Genomic DNA, 24096 nt, shown 5'->3' with positions numbered 1-24096 from the left:
AACAGCAAAGTAAATCTAAAGAAAACAAAATGAAGGAATTAAAACTAAAAGTTATGAATTGATAAGAAAACATAAATGACACAAACTAGTATACATACAAACTTTCTTTGGGGGAAAATAAGTAACAAACATTAAAATAATAAAATAGAAAAATATAAAATATGCATGTACAAATTAATAATAAATTACAAAAGTGCAAATTTCCAGCTGTCAAATGAATAAGTCTTGGGAATGCAGTGTGCAGCATGTGATTATAGTTTATAATACTGTATTGCATGTTGAAAAGTAGATAGGAGAGTAGATCTTCAAAGTTCTAGTCACAAGAAAAAAATTGTAACTGTATGGTGACATATTAACTTGATTTATTGTGGTGATCATTTTGCAGTATATACAAGTATTGAACCATCATGTTGTACACTCGAAACTAATATAATATTATGTCAGTTATACCTTAATTTTAAAAGCAAACATAAATAAAATTTTAATTACAAAAAATTCGTTTTTAACTTTATACATTCAGGTATAGCCAGGAATGTTCTGGAATAAACTTGTCATTAGCCCCATCCCCTGTTACAATGTGTTGTAAAGATACCATACTTATATAACAGTTTGGAATTGGTAAAGGGTCAATACATATAGGACCCTCAGTACATATGGGAATTTTATGTATGATAAAAGTAGAATTTCAAATCAATAGAAAAATAATGGATTACTTAATAGTACAGTTTTTAGAACTAACTAGCTATGTGGTAAACCATGAAACTGTATCTCTATTTTTGAACCAAAATAAATTCCAGGTAGATCAGTGATATAAACAAAACTGGAATAAAATTATTATTTTATATTCCTAGGTGCAATATTCAAATACCCATAAACCATAAAGAAAAAAGTTTGGTAAATTTGACAACATTATAATAAAATTTCTGCCTGGGAAAAGAGACCTCCCTGTAGCTTGAGAAAGATGAAAAAAGAAACTGAAACTTCACTGAAACTTCCTTGGTCCCTGGTAGCTTTGGGGCCCAGAACTGTATTCTGTTATATAACTCTTAAAGTAGGGGCTTCAAACTTGAGCTTGCATCAGAATCACCCAGAGGGCTTGTTCAAATTCTGCCAGGATTTCTGGTTTAGTAGATATGGGTGGGGAATGTCCAAAAATTTGCAGTTTGAAGAAATTCTCAGGTAATGCTGATGCTACTGGTCCAGGGACCACACTTTGAAAACCACTGTTTTACTGTGTTCCCAAATGCCCCCTTTTTTCCTGAGATCATTCACTTCTACTCTTTGTAATCAAAGAGTCCAAAATCAAACTAAAGTGTTGAGGTAACATGAAGTAAACCGTTTCCTTCTTTCCAAGATATACTGTGCTTTCAAGCACAAAGACCCATACAGAGACATGTGTAATAACTAAGGGAGAAATCTAAATGCCCTCAAAATAAAAGAACTGGTTGAATCATGATACGTCCACTCAGTGGAATACTCTGCAACCACAAAAAAGGATAAAGTATTTCTATAAATGCTGATTTGGAATGTTCTCCATTTTAACAATCATATTGGTAAATTTTAAAATGCATGGCATAGTATGTTCCCATGTCTGTTTTTAAAAGGCGTTTGCATACCTAAAAGTGCCTCTGTGTTATGGAAGCACATTGGCTGCACTTAGGAAGGTGGATTTGGAGGGAGTGGATCAAGGAAGAGTAAGAGAAATTACTTCTCACTGTATGTCCCGTTACACGTTAAAATTATTTTTCACCTTGCAGAAATTAACAAAATAATAACCCCACATAGTTTTCACTGTAATTCACAGGAAATAGAAGAATTTTGGAAGTGAGAACACTGGTAAGACAGGAGGCTGTGGCCAGAGCAGCATTTCCGCCTTTGAGATTGTGGATTTGTAGCTTCTCAGAACCAGCTCTCAGCCACAGTAACTGCTAGCTGATGTGGAAAGGAAATGAGTATTGTTGATAAAAATAAATTTAACGTGTTTTACGGGATGTTTTTGTGCTTCATATGTGAGTTGCTTTACGAGCAGATTAATTTATGAACATATTATGTACCATGATGCCCTCAGTAAGCCAGACTTCACTGAGTTTCTGCTCTCTCCGTTAGCCCAATATACAATCTAGACCTCATAAGTCTTTCTAAAATAGGCTGACCAAAAGTGGCAATTAATTTTTCTTTGTAAGTTCTTAGTTCTCTATAGTTTCCTTAATGAGTTTCCTTGAAAGGAAACACTCTAAATCTTGTAGGGTCCTGTAGCTGTAATTACCACTGTATTGTATGTAACTGGAGTGCTCGTGAAATAGCTGATCATGATTTATCAAAATAAGTCCTTCAGAAAGCTCCACTTCTTCTACTCAGAAAAACTTAGTGATGATAGATAGCAAGAGTAGTTACTGTGCATTCTGAGTCTTGTGACTCAGACATGAATGTGAAGAGGTGTTTTTAAATATAAATCTGAATTAGATATCCTTTAGGAATTATAGAGGAGAATTCAGAGGATTATAAAAAAGTAGGTGGAACACTGAGCTTGGAGCTAAAGTATCATTGTCTAAATCTACAGTCTGCTTTTGATTGGGGTGTGCTCAGGCCGGGCCATGGGCCTCTGTCGGGACATCTGTAACATGCGGGTGCCTGCCCTGCCTGTTTGGACCCATCATTCTGTACTGGAGGCTCAACAAAGTCATCACCTGTCTCTGAAACATGCAGTTTTCCCACAGGTGATTCTAATGCCTATATTCCACAGACCACTTGAAGAAATACCACTTTTAGAGAGTTAAGGGTAATTTTTAGTTCATGTATTTGGTAGTACTTCTAGAAATCAAAAAAGTCATATAAATGCATGATATTTGCCATTATTATAAATTGTGAAATCTATGCATAAGGAAATGCATTTTATTTTTGCTTGGTGTATATTTGTCCCTTTTTTAAAAAAATGTACACACACACACACACACACAGTTGATTGTAAAGTTGTTTGGGCACTAAACTTCAGCTGTTAGCTAGGGAGCCAGGGATAAATTGGAGTAGCCCACCCCTCTTTAACCCTCTTTTGTTCCCATTTTGCTTCCATTATTAGAGAAAGGTAACTGTGACGGTCTGAGTTGAACTGTGGGGGTGTTGACCGCCCTTCTCCCTCACTGACTGCTGCCCCCTTGTAAGTCAGCTGGGCCCCGTGCAGATACATTCCGCTCTTCATTTATCTGCATTAATGGACAGGAACCAGGGCACATATGATCCCAAACGGTGGATAATCCAAAAACAGTTAATACTTGACTTTGAAATGTATTTAGTGGTGTTTTTAATTGTTTTTACCTTCCTAACTATATTGTGCTAATGTTGCCATTAGTTTGCATTCCCTGAACATACCCTGGTTGATTGGGGCACTTAGTGGGGAGGGGGCACAGAAAAATACAGAGTGACTGTGGGAACCCAGATTGGTAGGGCTTTGACTGAATTAGAATTTTACTTTGGATAATTTCCATGTTAATGATTGAAAGTTGTCAGCATCTCATCCCGTCTAGGGCCTAGCACAGTGCCTGCTACACAGTTGAATTTCAGGAAATACGTGTTAAATGAAGATCCTGGGTGTTTTTCATAGCAGCCTTACTTACGGTCAGATCAGGGCTAGCCTGAGCCAGGAGAGGAAGTCAGTGAAGGATGCCCGCTGCCCTCTCCCCAGCTGTTCCATCCCCAGCTTAGTGAAGGTGAGTATTGCCAGTCATGGGCACTTTTCCAATATGGGGCTGAATTATAGGCTGTTCAACCAGCTGAGCCACAAAGATTAGCTCCTCAGTAGCAGAGACTTAATCCAGGAAGAAAGAAGATATGCTCTTCCTTTAAAATGCAAGGAGATAATTTGAAATAGGCACAAAGAGGCTGTGTGTTCCTTTCAGCAGAGTATAACTTTCCATGACAATATAAACCTCTACAGTAAAATAAACAGTAATATAGAGCATAACTTCTTCATTTAAGGTCCATGGATCAGCTAAACTCCTGAAATGGCTTGCACATGAGTATGTGTGTGGATGTGTGTATATTTTAGGGGAGAGGGTTCATCAACTTGCTCGAATTCTCAAAGGGGCCCACAACTCCCCTCTAGTTATATAGGGAATAGAATTTAAGTTTCACTCTTTCATGCTTTCCATAAAGCTTTGTAAAGAGGGAAACAACACACCCATTGCCACTGCCTCTCAATCTTGTCTCCCTTTAGACTTCAGAACTACCCGAGAAAGTAATGTTGTGAAACTGAAACTGTAGCTGGTTCTAGACTAGGTATGGGCGTAGGCCGAGCAGCCTGGAGTCGGTAAAGAAAGACTGAATGAGAAAAATGAACACTGGCCAGGCAATCTAGGGCAAGAGAGCGCTGACCTGTGCAAGAAGCCAAGCCACAGCCTCTGCAGCAAAATCAGCCCAGAACAGTCAGGACTTGGTCAGTGACTGCCCACTCCCCTATTTTTGCCTGCTTCCAGCTCAGGACCAAACAGAGAAAGCTCATATGCTCCCCAAATCAATCGCAAATGAGGATCATCTTCTGATCAGCCCAGCGCCATCCTTATAGCCTCCAATCAGGCAGACTTGAAGCCTTCTCTTTGATTCACTAATAAAGCTTTCTCACTGCCCTGACTGCTTTTGATCCTTTGCCAAACACAAGTGATGGTAGCTGATTCCCTTGCTAGAGCAAGCTTTGAATAAATAGCCTCTGCTTGGCCTTGTTTGGGTGGTCTTCCTTTGTTTCAACTGTGCTTGGAGATCTGAGAGGTTCCAGGGAAACTCCCTTATCCTGAAATCTCTCTTCTACCAGGTCATCGTGGGGCTGGTAGTAATGATACCATTGGGGCACATCTCTTACTGTTTAGCTCTTTATCTTTCCAGGTAAAACATTTTAAATGCATGTTTTCTTTTAGAGACAGATCCGTCTGAGCATACTGATAGCGCGGAACCTCAGGGTGCAAATGGTTCATGGGTCACACGGGAGAGAAAACACCAAATCGTTGGCCATTCAGCCAGGCTCCCAGTGTTGTAGGGCTTCTGCATGGGGACTAAGAGAGTGCCCTTTTGGGTCCTGGCGGCCCTGGGATTCTCTGCCCCTTGTATGCACTGGCCACTCCCCTCCTTGCAGCTAGCTTATTGGCCATGTCCTGTCCCATCCCAACTCTCACCTCGTTAGAGCCGATCACCAGAGAACCCAGGAGAGTCATCAACTCAGGGCTAAACACAGAGGGCCTCAAACTTAAGAGTGTTTGCTCTGCCTTCAACTGCAATTGTATGTAACCATCATAGTAAATTAATGTTTAAAAAACATTGACCTACAAATTTTAACTTTTAAAATGTCACAGTTTTTATGGCTTTGTTCTGGCATTTCTTCATCTTGTAATATACTGGGAGTTAAACAAAATCAGAGTGGCCCAGTTTCTCCTAACCTTTGGGAGGCCTTCTCCCTTTCCCGAATGTCTGTGTCTCTCCTTTTTATTGGATCATGTTTTTACAGTGACGTTTTCCTTGGGGCACGAAGTATAGATATTACTAGAGATAGAATGTTAAGAGAGGTTTGGCTGTGTGTGCTTGGTGTCCCAGCCATTAGATGTTTCATGGCCATTGGCGCACGAAACCAATGAGTAAGCTTATGAGAAGACCCCCACCCAGGACTAAGAGGGGATGTGAACAGAAACCAGAACCGCATTTAGTGATTCTCATATTGTGATCTGTGGATCAGCATCAGCAACTACAGGGAACTAGTTCAGAATGCAAACGATCGGGCCCCGTCTAAGTCTCAGAACCAGAACCTGACACTCTGAGGATGCGTCCTAGCAATCTGCGTTTTAATAAGCCCTCCAGGCACGTCTGATGCATACTAAAGTTTGAGACCATTACTCTAGTTAGAAGAGTCATCCAATAGTTTAAGCCTTTTCTCTCCTCCTAGAATAACATTATACACAGATGCACGGTGGATTTTAGGAGCCCTGACAGCTGGCACCAAAATGAGTAGGAAACAGGGAACTGTCACCTAGTCCATGGCTTCCAAAACTTTAATATACACAGAGATCAACTGTAGGTCTGGTTAAAATGAAGAGTCTGATCCAGTAGGACTATATTGGGGACCTGGGAGTCTGCATTTCTAACAAGCTACCCAATGTTGGGGCCGGTCCTAGGGTCACATTTTGAGGGCAGGCCCCAGCTGCAGAGCATCTGAGGTGTAGGCAAGCACGGGGTCAGAGTACAGGAAGTGAAGGGAGAAGGTCCAAGAGAGAGGGCTTAGGGTCGTTTCCTTCTTAGGTGTGATCACTTACTATTCAGTATGTGTGTGCAGGGATCCCTACAGAGATGAGAGCAGCCCAGGCGAATGTCAGATGAGCAGCTAGGAAACGTTATGAGAGATCAAGGATGCAGGCTCAAGATCAAGAAGATCACTGGTTAACAAGAGCTGACCTGGGAAGGAGGATTCATAATAATTTAATAAACATTTGTTAACTCCCCTACTCTGCCCAACACCAAATAATCCCAAGGAGCTTGTGATCTGCTGCAGAAGGAAGAGGAACCAAACCAGCCTATCAGTAATTAACCCTTTAGCTGGGATCTGTTTATCAGCGCCTTCATCTCTGGACAGTGTGATTGGGGAACAGAATAGATATGGAAGCTGCAAACATCAGGCCTGAGTGACGCACTTGTCCTAGCCTCCGAACAGCTAGGCAGGGTCGGGGCACCTTGTGCGATGGCGGGGAGGGGGAGAAGGAAGAGAGGGCCCAAGAAAACCACCCCAGAAGGTGCCTACAGCTACAGGTAAGCGGTAAGAAGTCATAGAAACCAGGCACCGCTGCTGCCTCTTAGGAAGGGGCTCAGTCTGACTCTCTTCATGACGTGTGACTGGTCTGCAGACACGCCGTCTTACGTCCACCCTGAATCACATGGATCCTGATGATATTTCTTAGTTTAGTGTTATACCTTATGTTAGTTCCTCCAACAATGTATATGAGTGTATTAGGAGACTTATGCAGAGGAAATTGAAAAGTGTTATTCAGTGAGGCTAAGATTTCATTGGTATGTGAAATAGCCTATGACAATTTCAAAAAAATAATAATAATAAAGTCGCCCAAGGTTTGTTTTGTTTTTTAATGAGTTTCAGATTAGGAAGGATAGGAGCAATTATTTTTAGGAAGCCTGTGTGTGCTCTTTCAGAAAACCGACTTGCTCATAACTCCCTTTCCTGAAGATAAAATGACAGAACAAAGCCTATTTATAGACTTCCTAGAAGTAAGACTTGTTTATAGTATAAATAAACACTAGTATTCACAGAGCCTAAAATTAATTGTCCCAACGTGACCACCAACCGTCCATGAATTCTTCATGCTGTTATTCATAGGTCGGAGTGGCTTCCAAGTAATTTTCTCAAGGAGATGCCCAGTAGCTCACTTGTAGTGGAGCCCAAGTAAGTGATCGGGTAGAGAGATTACTTCTTAGCAGCTTTGACCCCCATGTTCTCTTGAGTCAGGGCTATGATTCCAGCTGCACCCTGGCTGGAGTGTACAATAGGATTCTCAGTGAGAGCACATCCTATTCATACAACTAAATCGATATTGGAGTATGACCACCTTTCAATAGCTTTATTTGAACTTGCTGGTAAATCATACATCCTAAAATTACTCCTTGATATACCATACTTGTAACCCAAATGGCAGGTCTACCTCTGAAAGAATGTGTGTGTGTGTGTGTGTGTGTGTGAGAGAGAGAGAGAGAGAGAGAGAGAGAGACAGAGAGACAGAGAGGGAGAGGGAGGGAGGGAGAGAGAGAACGTTCAAGGATTATACAGCCTCAAGACATGTGATGGTCATCCTCTGTGCCCCACACTCTCAGAGCATCTTGAACCTCTGAAAAAACATAGATACACAAGGCTCTGCTTTCCATTCAGGCTATTTTTGCAAAGGGCGTATTATAGTTCTGACAAAACAGCTTCAGACCCTCGCCAAAGAGAATAAATTACAGTACGAATGGGTGATAATTATTAGGAACTTATTTTTGGAATAAGAAACATTCCTTAATAAAGGGCTATGTACTGCCCACTGAAAGGAACAGAGAAATTTTCCTCAAAGTCAAAAATACGCTTTTAACAGTTCGTGTACTTATCCTGTGGGGGTTAAGTTAGGGTTAACACGTGTTCCCAGAAAGCCAAATTCAAGCTGGCTTCAACCTGTGTATTACAAGGAGCACTTAGAAAGCAAATTTGAGTTCCTTAAAGATAATAACTAATTTGAAGTTGCAGTTCCTTCTGTTTTTGCAGCAGAGTTTGATGGGCTTGAAGTATTCAGATCTTTCTGTAACACATGCAGATCCCAAATATTTTTAAGAAGACCAATTTGAAATAGATTGAAAAAATAGCCAACAGGCTAAGCATCTTCCAATAATGTATTCTGCAGAGCTGTCAGAAGAAGAATAAACATGAAATTGGGGGGAGAAATGATTTATTTTGGCTTCCATCTTTTGTGGCTTTGCTCTCCAAAGAAGTTAGAATTAAAGATGAGAATGCTTTGGGCTTCCCTGGTGGTGCAGTGGTTGAGAGTCCGCCTGCCAATGCAGGGGACGCGGGTTCGTGCCCCGGTCCGGGAGGATCCCACATGCCGCGGCGCGACTGGGCCCATGAGCCATGGCCGCTGGGCCTATGCGTCCGGAGCCTGTGCTCCGCAACGGGAGAGGCCACGGCGGTGAGAGGCCCGCGTACCGCAAAAAAAAAAAAAAAAAAAAAAAAGATGAGAATGCCTTGTGACCCTAATTATAATAACTACAATATTTGGTTCTAATTTTAAGACTGTTTTCACAGAGTTGATATAAAGGAAAACTCAGGGTAAATTAATTCAAAAAGAACTGAGTACAAAAGAACCCAGTATAGAAGAGCCTAAATTCAGTCAAGGGAGGTGGCAGGCACAAACATGGGAACTTTTGATTTGCTTTTGTTTTTGTCTGACACAAACACAGAATTTGGATTCTGTGTTTCTTCTCTACCAGGCATGGATTATTTAAAAATTAACTGTTAGTTTTGAAAAGTACAAGTGAACAGAAAGCAAAAGACAAAATTAATATCATTAAGCAAAACTCTAACATTGCTCTTTTGTGTTCCAATATGCTTACCCAGTGATCACAGGTTACTCAAGATGTCCCTATAGTGTTTGTTAAATTAAATTGAATATACCTTTTCCATTTTACTTGTTCTTCCAAGGTGGCTGTACCCATATCTCAGAAGAAAAAAGAAATGAAGATCTAGTGTATAAATTGCTTTCTGCATGTATAACCCACTGCAGCCATGTTGGATTAAGGCTATGTTTATTTAAGCCTCAGTCAAATTGTTTATTTAGACCTCAGTCAAATTGGTCATTTTCATAAACTGATCAGTAAAAAATATATTTCTCTTGGTGTTTCCATGGGTCGTTCACCAAGCAATAACACTATCAGGAATCACTGATCCCCAGGGGATAGCAGCTTAATTACGCAGAAATTTAAAACTGAGAATAGTGGCATAAGTGCAGACATAGAGACTGTCCTGTCTTTGGGTGGTTTATTATTAAATTTAATACTTCAGAAGGTCTTTTTGGTTTGTGTAGATTTTAATTACTAAGTAAGTCTAGTAAAAAATGAATTATTGTATTATCACAAATGATACAAGGTATAGGTTACGAGCATTGCAATCTGCAGGTGTAACATACATAAAGCAAGATTAATAGTATCAAGCAGTTAAACTGAAGCTAAAAGAAAGGTTTAATGCTACCCTTAAGTGTAACTTAAACTCTTGCTAAATATTTTTAACTGCAATAAAAGCATGTTAATTTTAGGAGTGACTTCTTTACAGGACCTCATTTCTTAGAGTAAGTTTTCCTTTCTAGGAATACAAAAGCATACTGAAACAGTTTCTATTGGTAACTCATTCCATAAAGAACTGATTTTTTTCTTGGTTTTTAAGCTCAATGAAGAAAGTCCAAAATAGCACAGGAAATTTTGTGTGTGGTGAATATATGTATGAACTAAACCCAGTTGGGATAAAAATGATTAAATTATTGATAAGGTCATTGTTGGTCCCAAAGCGTTCCATTAGTCATACAGTGTACGCCTTAAATATTTTGAGAATTTGGCCTTAATTTTCCTATAATTGCAGATAAAATAGAGGAAACTATCTTTTACTTTAATGTAATATCCTTGCATGTACAACTTATTAAAAGTTTTATATAAAAGAAACTTGCTAAACATCTATTAATGAATTTTTCCCTTCTGTGTTTCTGGTTTTTTTTTTCACTTCGTGAATTATTTTTATGCTGCCATTAACCAGATGAATTCCTGTATTTCCAATTTAGCCACCTTTCCTTGTCAGCAGTGTGACAGGTGGCTTTACAGTGAGTTTAACAAGACCTTGGTAAACACGTAAAGCACTTAGCAAAGTGTACAGAGCTCTTCACAGAGAACTTCCTGGCTCATGCTCTCTCTCTCTATTTCTCTCTGTGTCTCTCTTTCTCTCTCTCTCTCTCACACACACACACACACACACACACACACACACAGACACTTTGGTCCTTGCTCTGGAATTATTTACCAGTGTACTTGGCAAGGTGAAACTTCAAAATTAAAGCAATGTAAAATATTTATAAAGCGGCACATCACAGATTACACATTAAATATAAAAGTACTGAAGACGTACATTCTGTGTGGTTTTGAAGGCATGTTTTATTCACTGTAGATTGCTAGGTGTCTGCAGTCCCCACTCCTGACAGCTCTGCAGTGGCAACTGCTGCACATATGTATCTGCAGGGTGGCTTTTGAAGCTAAGCTAACACAACCCCAGATGGCAGGGAAGCTACAAGAGAAGGGGTTTGGGCAATAACTGGGCATTTTATTGTAGAAATAATAGGAATATAGATTATTTCTGAAAAGTAGATTTGTTTTCGATGCATTATCTGTGATGAAACCAAAGGTGTGATTGTCCATAAGAAAATGAGAGGAATTCGAACTTTAAGGAAGAGGGAAAAAGATAGCATTGTATTCTCATCTGTGGTGTGTATTAACCTTCATTAGTTTGGAGGGTTTTTTTTGATAAATGATGTTTATTGTAATATGATAGATGTCACCTTTTTCAAAAGGCATTTTGCTTTCAATAGAAGATAGCTTGGAAAACACACAGAAAAATTTCTCTCTGCACATAAGAAGGCCTAGCAAAAGCAATGTCTTTTGGGAAACAGCAGCAGCAGTTACCAAGTGGGCTTATTCAGATAAGGAAAGCATTAAAATAACCTCCAGGAGGGAAGGGGCCACATTCAGGGCACAGTATTGTTTTATGGGTGTGATCCTTGAGTTTTGTACTGGCATCCAGATTTGAACCAGGAGGAATCACTTAAATGTCAGAATTTGCAGTTTTCAAATTGCCAAAATTTGCCTATCCGTCAAACCAAGATAATTCTTATTTATTTATTTACTTATGTTTTTCAGCGTTACTGAGGTATACTTGACACATACAATTGTAGGATATTTAGCATACGTCATTGTGATTTGATGTACGTGCACATCGTGAAAAGATTCCTCCATCTATTTAATTAACATAGCCATGATCTCACATATTTATCTCTTTTTTTTTTTTGGTGAGAACATTTAAGTTCTTTCTTAGCAAATTTCAATGATACAATACAGTGTTACCAACTATGGTCACCATGTTATACATTAGCCCCTCATCAGTTTTTTTCATTGATGAATGTTTCATCAGTTGTGTCACTTGGATAACTGAATAACCACGTTCTATGTGATTTTAGTCACTTACTAATGCAGATATAGTTATCAGTTTAAAGGTCCTTTAAACAGGTCCCCCAGATGGTTTAATCCAGGTACTTTTTGCTTTGTCCATTCTCTGGTTCCCCGACACTCTTTGCAAGACCAGTTAATTGTTTGTAATTAAGAAGAGCAACCTGTTTAATTTAGGGATATTTTGGTACTTCTTAAAACAGTAAATATTAGCATTTGTAATTTGAAAGAATTAGAAGTGTGTGGAGAAATAATGTTTCATTCTAAACCACATAAATACAGGCATTTTAGACAAAATATACATATATATATTTTGTGTTAGTCACCTCTCATATATTAGCAGTGAGGTAAGAATTGAAATGTAGATAAAAATTCTAAGCAATACTGTAACATTTTTTAAAGGATAAATGTCATTTAGACATTAAATTTCTTCCTGAAAAATTGAGTACCATAATTTAAGATGAAGTTGAAAATAGTTTAATTATTCTGTTGATTAATTTGGTAATATGAATAAAAGAACTCAAATATTTGATCATATGGTTCCTAATAAACTGTGATACGTATGTGTGATTATACACTATTTTGTCACAGCTTTTTGATTCCTCCTTAAATGTAATACTCCCTGAAAAAAAAGCAGTATTTGAATTTTTTTTTTTTTGGCCTCAGTTTAACCTCACAGATGGTTATATTTGGTTTTGAATTTTGCAAGGAGGTAATATATCTTAACTAATTTTTAAAGTATCTCCTCTATTCTGTACTATTTAGTGGTACTAGAAATTTAGAATTTTTGAGTCTTTGCTGTGTGCCAGAATCACACAGATTTGTAGCTGAAGTTCCTAGAGAAAGGCTTGTGTAAGGAAATTATAGCCATATATATAAAATTAGAAGTAAATGGATAAAAATATATCAAAGTGAATTATTTTAATTTTCTCGTAAGAATTAGATATAAATAGCTTAGCATTTGCTCAAAGTCTGAGGTGTTACTATTTATGATATAGAATTATAGACAGACCTTGTTTAGTATTCCTATTAGCCTCTTATGTCTGCTCTGTAGCATCAGTGTCCATTTTCCTGGCCATAAAACTGACTGTGTTTTGAAAACTACCCCTAGAAAGATAACCTCACTGATAAGGTATATCTATTCTGAAGTTAAAAATTAAGTATCATTATATGTTTCATTTGAAATAACTGTCTGCGCTTGACAAAAACAGATATCTTTTGTTTTTTCCACATTTAATTTTAAAATGAATATTTTTACATAGGAGTGAAATGTGAGAATGCAGTTTTCTGTTTGGCTGTAGTAATTTGTCATATGGCCATTTGCAAAAGTCTAGTTAACAAAAAAAGTCAGTAATGATATAAAATTTTGGAATATTGTTACTTTTTAATTCATAACCTTACGTATGAGACAACTATCAAACTACATTCATTTTTCTATTTGCCTTCTTGAGATTTGTGATTTCTAATACATATGAAAGATTTCTACCCTTTTCAAATATCATACTTGTGTTTTATACATATAAGAATAAAGTTTAATGATTGTGGCCTAGTTATAAAATTACAAAACTCATTTGAAAGCTTAAAACTTGGGTTTCACTGTATTATATTTTTGATATCTAATTTTGCTCAGTGTGATCAGTTAAAATTTATAATTTTTTCACAGTCACAGGAGAAAATGATTCCTCTTTATATTACTCTCAGAAGTACTATTTTTCGAATTGGGGTTTTGTTTCTTCCTAGACGGTGGGTACGGCTGCTATTTGGACGAGAGTTCCCCCTGCAGGATCTTCTGGTGGTCTGGGATGCCTTGTTTGCAGATGGCCTCAGCCTGAGTTTGGTTGATTATATCTTCATAGCCATGTTACTCTACATCCGAGATGCTTGTAAGTGTTAATGACCTTGCTGACATTCAACTAAGTGGTCCTGAGTTTTTAAACTGTGTTTCTTAAATATACTTTATCTTTCATTTTGAATTACCATACCTACATTTTTATAGTAGGTGGTATATTGAAGTTTCAAAGGAACATACTAAATATGCTTTCTGTTAGTTAACCATGTACATATTGGGAGATGTGGGTGATTTTATATTGAGAGAATTGGAATATTCTTCAGAACCCTTTTTCTAAAGACTTTACTCCTGCTTTAATCTCGTCATTACACACACTTGTGAAACATACATATAAAAAGCCAGTATTTCAGATATGTTTAGAGCTCCATCTTCTGACAGGTAGGGAGTATTCAGGAATATTTATCAGGAGCTTGGAGCTGTTTTTATATATAGTATCTACAACTTGCCACTAAAAGTTAACTATTACATTTAAAGATCTTTTAACTTCTTCTTAGTTGTATTTTGGCCAAATGTATTTCTCAGTGGAGTGTCAGATGGCAAGATGTATTCCCACCTCATCAGATTTACCTTAGGGTGCTTGCCGAGCTGGAAAGCCAGTGCCTAACCCTTTGGAATGGTCCGATAATCCTCCACTTGAAGAAAATAGCAAAGCATATTTTAAATTTCAAAATACCTCAAATTGTTTTCCTTCTCAAAAAAATAACCACAGTTCACAAAACCAGATTTGTAAGCCAAAATAAAATTAGGAAAGATTGCACAAAGGGATGATGAAGTAGGAAATAAAAAAACTACCATAAGAGTAGGACTTTGTCAGAAGAACATAAACTATTTGGAGTCATTCATAATCTTGACTGTTAAATTGCTGTGTGGTTCTCTTTCTTTGTTCATTAAATGTCAGTTGTGCCAGATGCTGTTGTTATGCCTCTGGTAACACTAATAATGTTCTTTAAATTTTAGATTATACTTCTTAAATTCCCCCCAAATTACTTGAATGAGTAAGTGACAGGAGCACCACATTTTTTCCAAAACTTGTTGTTTTCTTCTGTTCCTTGAAGGTCAGATAGTTTGGGTATTGACATACAAAGTGAAAAGTTCCTTCTTTCTTGAGTCAGAGCTAAACCGAGAAGAACATGGAAATCATAAGAGGAAACATCTGGAAAGTAGAGAGGAATGTTTGGGTAGATTTGAGGGATACTCTTGATAGATTTTAGAATATTTAATGCTAATCTCCCATTTTAAAATGGTATGATTTTTATAAAATGTAAGTAATAAAAAACAAAAGGAATGAGAAGCTGCTTTTATTTTTTTAAATGCTTTTGGATAATATTTTCACAAAATTTTCCAAGTCAAACCACTATCGAAACGTATTCTGATTTTCTGTAGTCTTAAATATTTGAATATTTACTCTTTTCTTACTTTGGTGCATCACAACTATATTTTTAATTTAATCACCCTGTTTCCTATGCTAAGATCTACTTTTAAAAATTAATTTAATAAAACTTGCAGTTTTTGGCAGCTGAAACCTTTGTACATTTTTAATCCCTGCTCTGATGACCTTATAAAAAACGTAGGCAAAAGTGAAAAAATGCAGGAGTGATGAAGTTGTTTATTTCAATATGAAGTCCAAGTTATTTAAATTTGCTTATTTAAATCCATAACAGTGGTTGAGATTTCCTAAAAATAGGATGACTATTTATTAAGTATTTAAGGGGCACTGCCCCTGTCCTCAGGAAGTTTGCCAACTAGTAGGAAAGACTGACATCATTAGTTTCAAACTGATGTGTCTGGAACTGTGGCTGAGGCATGAATGGGCAGCATGAAAGTTTACAGAAGGAGCACCGAGCTCCCCTCTGGGCAGGCTGTGTGACTAGAGAAAACGCTGTAGGTGTTGGCGAGCAAAATAAGGGATCTGCGTTCCAGGTGGAAGGAACAGCATGAGCAAAGAAGCTAGGGAGTAAGAGAGTCAGCTTAATGGGGAGTGGTGTATGTGTGTTTCTATGACTGTCTGGTATCCTGAGAGTGCAAAGGGAGAGTGACTAGCAGGTTATGAGGCTGAAGGCGTCAAGAGAATGAGATCGCGATGAGAGTCCTTAACCCGGAGATGACAGCAAACTGCTGAAAGGTGCAAAGCAGCAGTGCGGGCAGTGTTAGGTCACTCTGTCAGCTGTGTGGAAATAGACTTGAAGCAGACAAGACTGGAGCAGGGACATCAGATAAAAAGTTATGACCATAGTCCAAGGGAAAAACAGTGGATTGAAGAAATCTTCAGAACTAAAGTCAGCATGTCTTGGGGATTAAATTGAGTGGGTGAGAGAGAACAGGAAGTTCTCCCTCATGAGCCCCGGCTTGGAGAGCTGAGTAATCTGTACGACCTGGAGAGGAAAGAGAAGGGTTAGCAGGTTTGGGGAATGGGTATGATTGAGTTTGGGCCATGCTGAATTTGAGATGTCTGTAAGAAATCAGTACCTGAAGATTGGAAAATAAAGCTCACTGTCAGTGTCAAGGCTACAGATTTATTTTTGCAAATGGTGAATAGGTACGTGTTCGTTAAAGCCACAACAGTGGATGTGATCTCCCAAGAATAGAGGGACCATATATCCCAGTTTATATGGAACAGTCTCAGTTTACACTTGCTAATCAAGAGTAATAGTTATTCTTACTGCCTTCTTTCACTCTCAGAGGCATCCCATAGAGATCATAAGAATTATATGGTCAGTCTAGCTAAGGTGGGTGCTTACAGAAAGAGAAGGTGGCAAAGGTATTTAACATCAGTATTTAAGAGGCACCAGAGAAGGAAGAGCTTGTGTTGTAACCTCACAAAGCTGTTATATGAGCAAGGGAAGTAACAGGGGTCAGGAGTGCTGAGGTACAGTAAGGTAAGGCTGGAAAGGTCCACCTGTGGAGGGACAGTCGTTGGAGACCTTACCGAGGTGGATTCAGCAGACTTGGGGAGCAGAAGCTGGATTATGGTAGGTTGAAGGGTAACTGGACAGCTCAGAACTACAATAGCCTTTTCTACAGTTTTTGTTGTTATTTTATGTACACATTACATTTTCAACTAAAAGTCAACTAAATAAAAAAGAAAGAATGCAGAGAGAGCATGTGCAGAGTAATCTTTAAAGAAAGTCAACAGGGAAGGGAAGAAGAAAGATGTAACTAGAGGTCGGTGTGGGGACCAGGAAGGTTTGATGGCTGCCTGTAGAGGGAAACAGGGCGCCTGGAGGTGGGAGAGCTGCAGAGAATTTCTTTCTCAGACCAGAGTCTGAGCTCCTCCTTCAAGGGTCAGCGCTAGTTTTTCCCTCCTGTTCTGTGAGTAGGATTTATGAAAAGTTGAATTATCCTGTTTATTTGAAGTTTGTACTATTTATGATTTGTTCTTCACACCCACTCTTCTACCCACCAGTGAGAGATAGGATTTTGTCTGTCTTGGTTTGCCTACTGTATCCCAGCATCTAGAACAGGGCCCAGTGCATAGTAATCCTCCTGACACATATTTTTTGAGTGAAATAATTGAAGAAACAAGGGCCTAGACTAGGCAGTGGCGTGAGGTCGGGAGTCCTGTGGAAGGAGGCACCAGGCAGGTTTCAGAAGTAGACCGTTTTCTAGGAGAAGGTGCCTGATAAAGGACGAGGCCAGGCTGTCTGCTGTGAATGGGGCAGGGCAGGGCTTGAGGGGAGTGACTGGGAAGTGCTGCGGAGGTGGCTGCCCAAGACCAAGCGTGAGCCCGCGAGCTGTTGAAGAGCCTGCAGAGACACGTGGGCAGTGGCACCCGGTGATGTTCACTGGACAAGACCCAAAGAGGCAGAGAGTGATTCAGGCTTTAAGTGAGGCCCACGTCCGGCTGAAAGGAGGCAGGAGATGGGGGGCATTGAGTACATCTTAAGAGAGAGGTTCAAGATGCGTAGGGAGAGAAGCATGGCCAGGAAGAGACTGCTGCAAAATCAGAATATCAAGGGATTTACAGGGAACATGCAAGAGCTGAAAGCATCAGAGGTTGTGGTCAAACGAGAGGATGTGGAGCAGTTCTCGGTGTGACCAGGGTGGTCAAAGTCAGTAAAGGGGGGAAGGAAGTCACTGAGGAGATCAAGAGATTGGGAAGGAGCTGGGCTTTTTGTTTGGTCCTCCAGGGACACTTCATCGAGAATCATGATAGGAGAAGGTATAGAAGAAGCACAGTGAGGCCAACAGTGGAAGCATCCCATAAATGCAGAAGAGTGACCAAGGAAACAACTTTTATTCAGTGAATCATTTATTCAAAGCATCGACCATTCAACCAGTATTTATTGAGTGCCTGCTCTTTGCCGGCCATCCTGGTGTCTCTATGACACTAACGAAGGGGAAGGATGGAAGTATAGATACATGGCATGACCTTCAGAGGAAGAGGGATCTTTATGGAATGAGAGGAAGCAATGGCTCACAGACAGAATCAGGGAGCGAGCTGCCCCCCACCATCACCCCTGGAGGTTGCAGGGGCAGCAGTGGTCAGGAGGGCAAGGCTCAAAGGGGAAGGCGTTGTTCCTCAGAGAGGATTGGGAGGGGGCAGAGTAGCAGGAAAAAGACACAGAACAGGATTGGGCAGAACACATGGGAGGGCAGTACTGATCAGATGAGCCCGCATCTTAGGCCGGAGCCAAGAACAAGAGGAAGGTGGGTAATTTGCCACCCTGTGCGTTCCAAATGGAACATTGGTGTCGAGTTTTTATTCCATCTCCATGGATTCTGACTCATGATGCCCCGACTGGGGCATCCAGAATGCTGATGTTCCATTACACCCAGTCGTCTTCAAGCTCAAAAAGTTTTAACTGAGCACCACTGTACAAGTCTCTGGGCATGACGTGTGCTCACTTGGAGCTATAGGTGATGTATTTGTAGCTGAAGGAATGTTGCTGTTGCGGAAACTAAAGAGCCTTCCTTCAGTGACGGCGCTCCTTACCTGGGGCCCCTGCTTCCTAGGGGTTCAATGGAGGGCTTCATCTTGATGCTGTGCAGAATATCCAGTAGGTGTGCATTGCCCTGAGTCAAGGGTGTCTAACCTTCATCATCGTCTCAAAGGAATATGTCACCCAAAAAACAGTCCAGATCCACCACATCTAGTCCAAAATCCTGATTTTACAGGCTCAGGTAATGAGGCCTGTTATGAACTGAATTGTATATTCAATCCAAAAAGATACGTTGAAGACCTAACCCCTAGTACTTCAGAGTATGACCTTAGTTGGAGATAGATTGTTGCAGATGTAAGTAGTTAAGAGGACGTCCTACTGGAGTCGGGGGCCTCTGATGCAATATGACTGGTGTCCTTGTAAGAAGACGAAAATTTGGACACAGACGTGCATAGAGAGAAGACAGTGTGAGGACACATGGGGAGAATAATGCCATATGAAGGCAGGGCAGAGATTGAAGTGATGCGTCTACAAGCCAAGGAATGGCAAGGATTTCCAGCTGTCGCCAGAAGCTGTGAGAAGGGCATAGAACACATTGTCCCTCAGAGGCTCTCAGAAGGAGCAAACCCTGCCAACACTAGAAGCTAGAAGAGGCAGGAAGGATTCTTTCCTACAGATGTAAGAGGAACCATGGCCCTGCCAAGACCTTGATTTCGGACTTTCAGACTCCAGAACTGTTAGACGATACATTTCTGTTGTTTTCCACGGTCCATCTTTTGGTACTTTGTTACAGCAGCCCTAGCAAACTAATACAGTGCCCTTGGCAGTTAAGTGATTGAAAACAATCACACTCAGTCTGTGGGGTTAGATCCCAGTGTCCTTGCTTAGTTCTCATTCTACCCAGTCCACCATCAGCATCTCATATTTAATTTTTAACAAAAGTATTCGTATAAGTTTCTTTATTCACCTTGAAGAAAGCTTTCATTCTCTTTGAAAGTAATTCAGTCATCCAAGTATAATATTCAACCACTTAATAAATTTCATAGAAACAGCATGTTCTTTATGAGGCCTCAGAAATGGAGCCCAACCTCCGTGTTGAGAGGTTAGGAAACGAGGTCTAGGTCACCGGGCTGATGTCAGGCGGACTGGTGCTCACATCACCTTTAACATCCCTCAAACCCTGCCATGATTTTATTAAGTAAAAGTAAAATTTCACATTGGAAAAAAAAGCAATACAAACATTACCTATACAGATTTTAAAATTTAACCTTTGAAATGAATGTCAAATGGCTACTCTTCAAACAAAACTTTCACTTTTCCAAAGATACAGAGCAGAATTATTATAAATAGATTATTCCCAAATATTTTAATCAAACTAGAAACATTTTTATTTTCTTATGTGTTGTAAGAAGTGCTTTGTGGATTCTTTGCTGGATTATGTGGATTAAGATTACATGCAAATTTTTCACAGAACTAGAACAAAAAAATTTCACAATTTGTATGGAAACACAAAAGACCCCGAATAGCCAAAGCAATCTTGAGAACGAAAAACGGAGCTGGAGGAATCAGGCTCCCTGACTTCAGACTATACTACAAAGCTACAGTAATCAAGACAGTATGGTACTGGCACAAAAACAGAAAGATAGATCAATAGAACAGGATAGAAAGCCCAGAGATAAACCCACAGACATATGGTCACCTTATCTTTGATAAAGGAGGCAGGAATGTACAGTGGAGAAAGGACAGTCTCTTCAATAAGTGGTGCTGGGAGAACTGGATAGGGACATGTAAAAGTATGAGATTAGATCACTCCCTAACACCATACACAAAAATAAGCTCAAAATGGATTAAAGACCTAAATGTAAGGCCAGACACTATCAAACTCTTAGAGGAAAACATAGGCAGAACACTCTATGACATAAATCACAGCAAGATCCTTTTTGACCCACCTCCTAGAGAAATGGAAATAAAAACAAAGATAAACAAGTGGGACCTAATGAAACTTCAAAGCTTTTGCACAGCAAAGGAAACCGTAAACAGTACCAAAAGACAACCCTCAGAATGGGAGAAAATATTTGCAAATGAAGCAACTGACAAAGGATTAATCTCCAAAATTTACAAGCAGCTCAATATCAAAAAAAAAAAAAAAACCCAATCCAAAAATGGGCAGAAGACCTAAATAGACATTTCTCCAAAGAAGATATACAGATAGCCAACAAATACATGAAAGGATGCTCAACATCATTAATCATTAGAGAAATGCAAATCAAAACTACAATGAGGTATCACCTCACACCAGTCAGAATGGCCATCATCAAAAGGTCTACAAACAATAAATGCTGGAGAGGGTGTGGAGAAAAGGGAACCCTCTTGCACTGTTTGTGGGAGTGTAAACTGATACAGCCACTATGGAGAACAGTATGGAGGTTCCTTAAAAAACAAAATAGAACCACCATACAACCCAGCAATCCCACTACTGGGCATATACCCTGAGAAAACCATAATTCAAAAAGAGTCATGTACCACAATGTTCACTACAGCTCTATTTACAATAGTTAGGACATGGAAGCAACCTAAGTGTCCATCGACAGATGAATGGATAAAGAAGATATGGTACATACATACAATGGAATATTACTCAGCCTTAAAAAGAAATGAAATTGACTTATTTGTAGTGAGGTGAATGGACCTAGAGTCTGTCATACAGAGTGAAGTAAGTCAGAAAGAAGAAAACAAATACCGTATGCTAACACATATATATGGAATCTAAAAAAGAAAAAAAAATGGTCATGAAGAACCTAGGGGCTGGACAGGAATAAAGGCACAGACCTACTAGAGAATGGACTTGAGGACATGGGGAGGGGGAAGGGTAAGCTAGGACAAAGTGAGAGAGTGGCATGGACATATATACACTACCAAATGTAAGACCGATAGCTAGTGGGAAGCAGCCACATAGCACAGGGAGATCAGCTAGGTGCTTTGTGACCACCTAGAGGGGTGGGATAGGGAGGGTGGGCGGGAGGGAGATGCAAGAGGGAAGAGATATGGGGATATATGTATATGTATAGATGATTCACTTTGTTATACAGCAGAAACTAACACATCATTGTAAAGCAATTATACTCCAATAAAGATGTTAAAAAAAAGAAAAAGATTACATGCAAAAATAAAGGTTAGGAGATAAGGAAATATAATCATATTATACTCCTATAATATAATATAATCATATTATTACTCCTATAATAGTTTAAAATCGCCCTGCTCTTCTCACACTTTTTTTAATGACTGACTTCATACTGTAAGTCACTCATGTGGTCCCCTCCTTCCCCTGGCCTTACCTACCTAAATTTTGCTCCTGTTTTCACGCCTCGGGCAAAGTAGCTTCCCCGCCCCCCCCCCCCCCAGCCTTCCCTGATTAGTCTAACCCTCATTGATCTCTTGCTTTTACAGTCCTATAAGATTTTAATCAATGCCACTCAACGTAGCCCTTAATTACACTCTGTCTTATATTGTTCTTTCCTGTGAGTGTGTGCCTTGTTTTCTCAACTAGACTGTCAGCTCCTCAGGACCAGGGCCGATGTTACAGTTCTTCCCTGCCCCTCAAAGCATTTGAAGCTCCTCTCGTGCTCGGTTAGTACTGGGGGTGATCTCAGACAGAAGGGCGCTCTAGAGACCTGGGGTGAGGGTGTGGATTCGTGTGCCATCATTGCTGAAAGGACAGGTGCCAGAAGCTCTTTTCAACGTGGCTTTTGTAAAGAAAACATCGTCTACTTTTAAATTAAGTATCTCAATTTTTGCTTCTTATCTTTTATTTATTTAAATTTGTATTTTGTTTTTTACTAGTATCAAAGAAAAACATTTTCTCTAATTTACAAAGTAACATACCTTTTACTTGTCATGTAAATTGTATTAATAGCTAAAACACTATAATCAAATCCATTTAACAGTAGATTTTCCTAACCATCTTAAAAATGTTTATTGTCTCTTTTACTTGACTTTCTGTCTGAACACTTTGTAAATGGAAATGTTTCTTTTTGGCACTTCTGTCCACTTCCTGCCTTGTTTTTTCAGCCAGCATCAACACGGTACTGCACTGTAATTTTCCTAGGTTTTCTGTAGGGGTCTCCTTAGTCATTTCTCAGGCCGGCCTGGTATGGCAGTTATGTCCTCTTTGTGGTTTAAAACATTGCTCCTTCTTATTTCATTTTAGATCTCCCCTTACTCCTCAGCCATTATCTGTCTATCTGCCAGTATTTCCATCTGTCCTACCCCAGAATTTCTGTTTCTCTATTTTCTCGTTAAGAGCATGTTCAACATTATACTGATGTCAAAATGCAGTTAATTTCAACTATAAATTGAATGTATTTGTCTTGTCTGGAAAAGCTTTACCCAACCTCAGGGACTAGGAATAAAGACTCTCCCAAATCACACAGTGATGTGCCACAGAGTTTATATCAAAGCACAAACTGGGGGTCTTATTTTTGAAGGAATGTTTAAACAGTTCCTGACTGCCAGCTCTCTTTCCTCTCAGACATTAAATATTGTCAGTTATTTTTATGACCATCTCAGATGTAGATATTAATATACCCTTTGGGTTATATGTGTACCATTTATATTACTTTATGTTTTTAGGCTGATGTACCAGAATAGCACGTTGTCTTTTTTTTTTTTTTTTTATGTTTAGATTTTCTTTAATAAAACAGGCTATTTTTTGGAGAACTTCTGGCTCACAGGAAAATTGAGTGGAAAGTACAGAGAACTTTCCATCTGCCTCCACGCCCACATACACACTGCCCACTGTACCATCAGCATCCCTCACCACGGCAGTCCATTCATTACAGTCGATGAACCTACACTGACACAGCATCATCACCCAAGTCCATGGTTTACTTTATTTATTTATTTTTAACATCTTTATTGGAGTATAGTTGCTTTACAATGGTGTGTTAGTTTCTGCTTTATAACAAAGCGGATCAGTTATACATATACATATGTTCCCATATCTCTTCTCTCTTGTGTATCCCTCCCATGGTTTACTTTATAGTTCACTCTTGGTGTTAGACACTCTGTGGGCTTGGACAAATGTATAATGACATGTATCCACCCCTGTATATCATACAGAGTAGTTTCCCTGCCCTAAAAATCCTCTGTGCTCCACCTATTCATCCCTCTCTCCCCTCTAACCCGTGACGACCACTGATCTTTTTATTGTCTACATAGTGTTACCTTTTCCAGATTGAAATATAGTTGAATCATACAGTATGTAGCCTTTTCAGATTAGCTTCTTTTTTTTTTTTTTTTTTTGCGGTACGCGGGCCTCTCACTGTTGTGGCCTCTCCCGTTGCGGAGCACAGGCTCCGGACGCGCAGGCTCAGCAGCCATGGCTCACGGGCCCAGCCGCTCAGCAGCATGTGGGATCCTCCCGGACCGGGGCACAAACCCGTGTCTCCTGCATCGGCAGGTGGACTCTCAACCACTGTGCCATGAGGGAAGCCCCAGATTAGCTTCTTTCACTTAGTAATATGGCATCTAAATTTTCTACATGTCTTTCAGGTCTTGATAGCTCATTTCTTTTTAGCAGAGAATACTATTCCATGGTCTGGA

At 39.5% G+C, this 24096-nt stretch overlaps 1 protein-coding gene across 4 annotated transcripts in view; it reads left to right on the top strand.

Annotated features, from left to right (window-relative positions):
• Nucleotides 1-24096, top strand: part of TBC1D5 (TBC1 domain family member 5) — a 545992-nt gene that overhangs the window by 372543 nt on the left and 149353 nt on the right. For all 4 annotated transcript variants that reach the window (XM_060099476.1, XM_060099475.1, XM_060099477.1 and 1 more), the window contains one exon: nt 13504-13646. In XM_060099476.1, the coding sequence (XP_059955459.1) occupies nt 13504-13646 (143 nt within the window). The remainder of the gene's footprint in view (nt 1-13503; nt 13647-24096) is intronic.

This window comes from Mesoplodon densirostris, chromosome 5, assembly GCF_025265405.1.
Source record: "Mesoplodon densirostris isolate mMesDen1 chromosome 5, mMesDen1 primary haplotype, whole genome shotgun sequence".
Lineage (NCBI taxonomy): Eukaryota > Metazoa > Chordata > Mammalia > Artiodactyla > Ziphiidae > Mesoplodon > Mesoplodon densirostris.
Note: the sequence above shows the minus strand (reverse complement) of the source record. Positions and strands in the feature narration are given on the sequence as shown.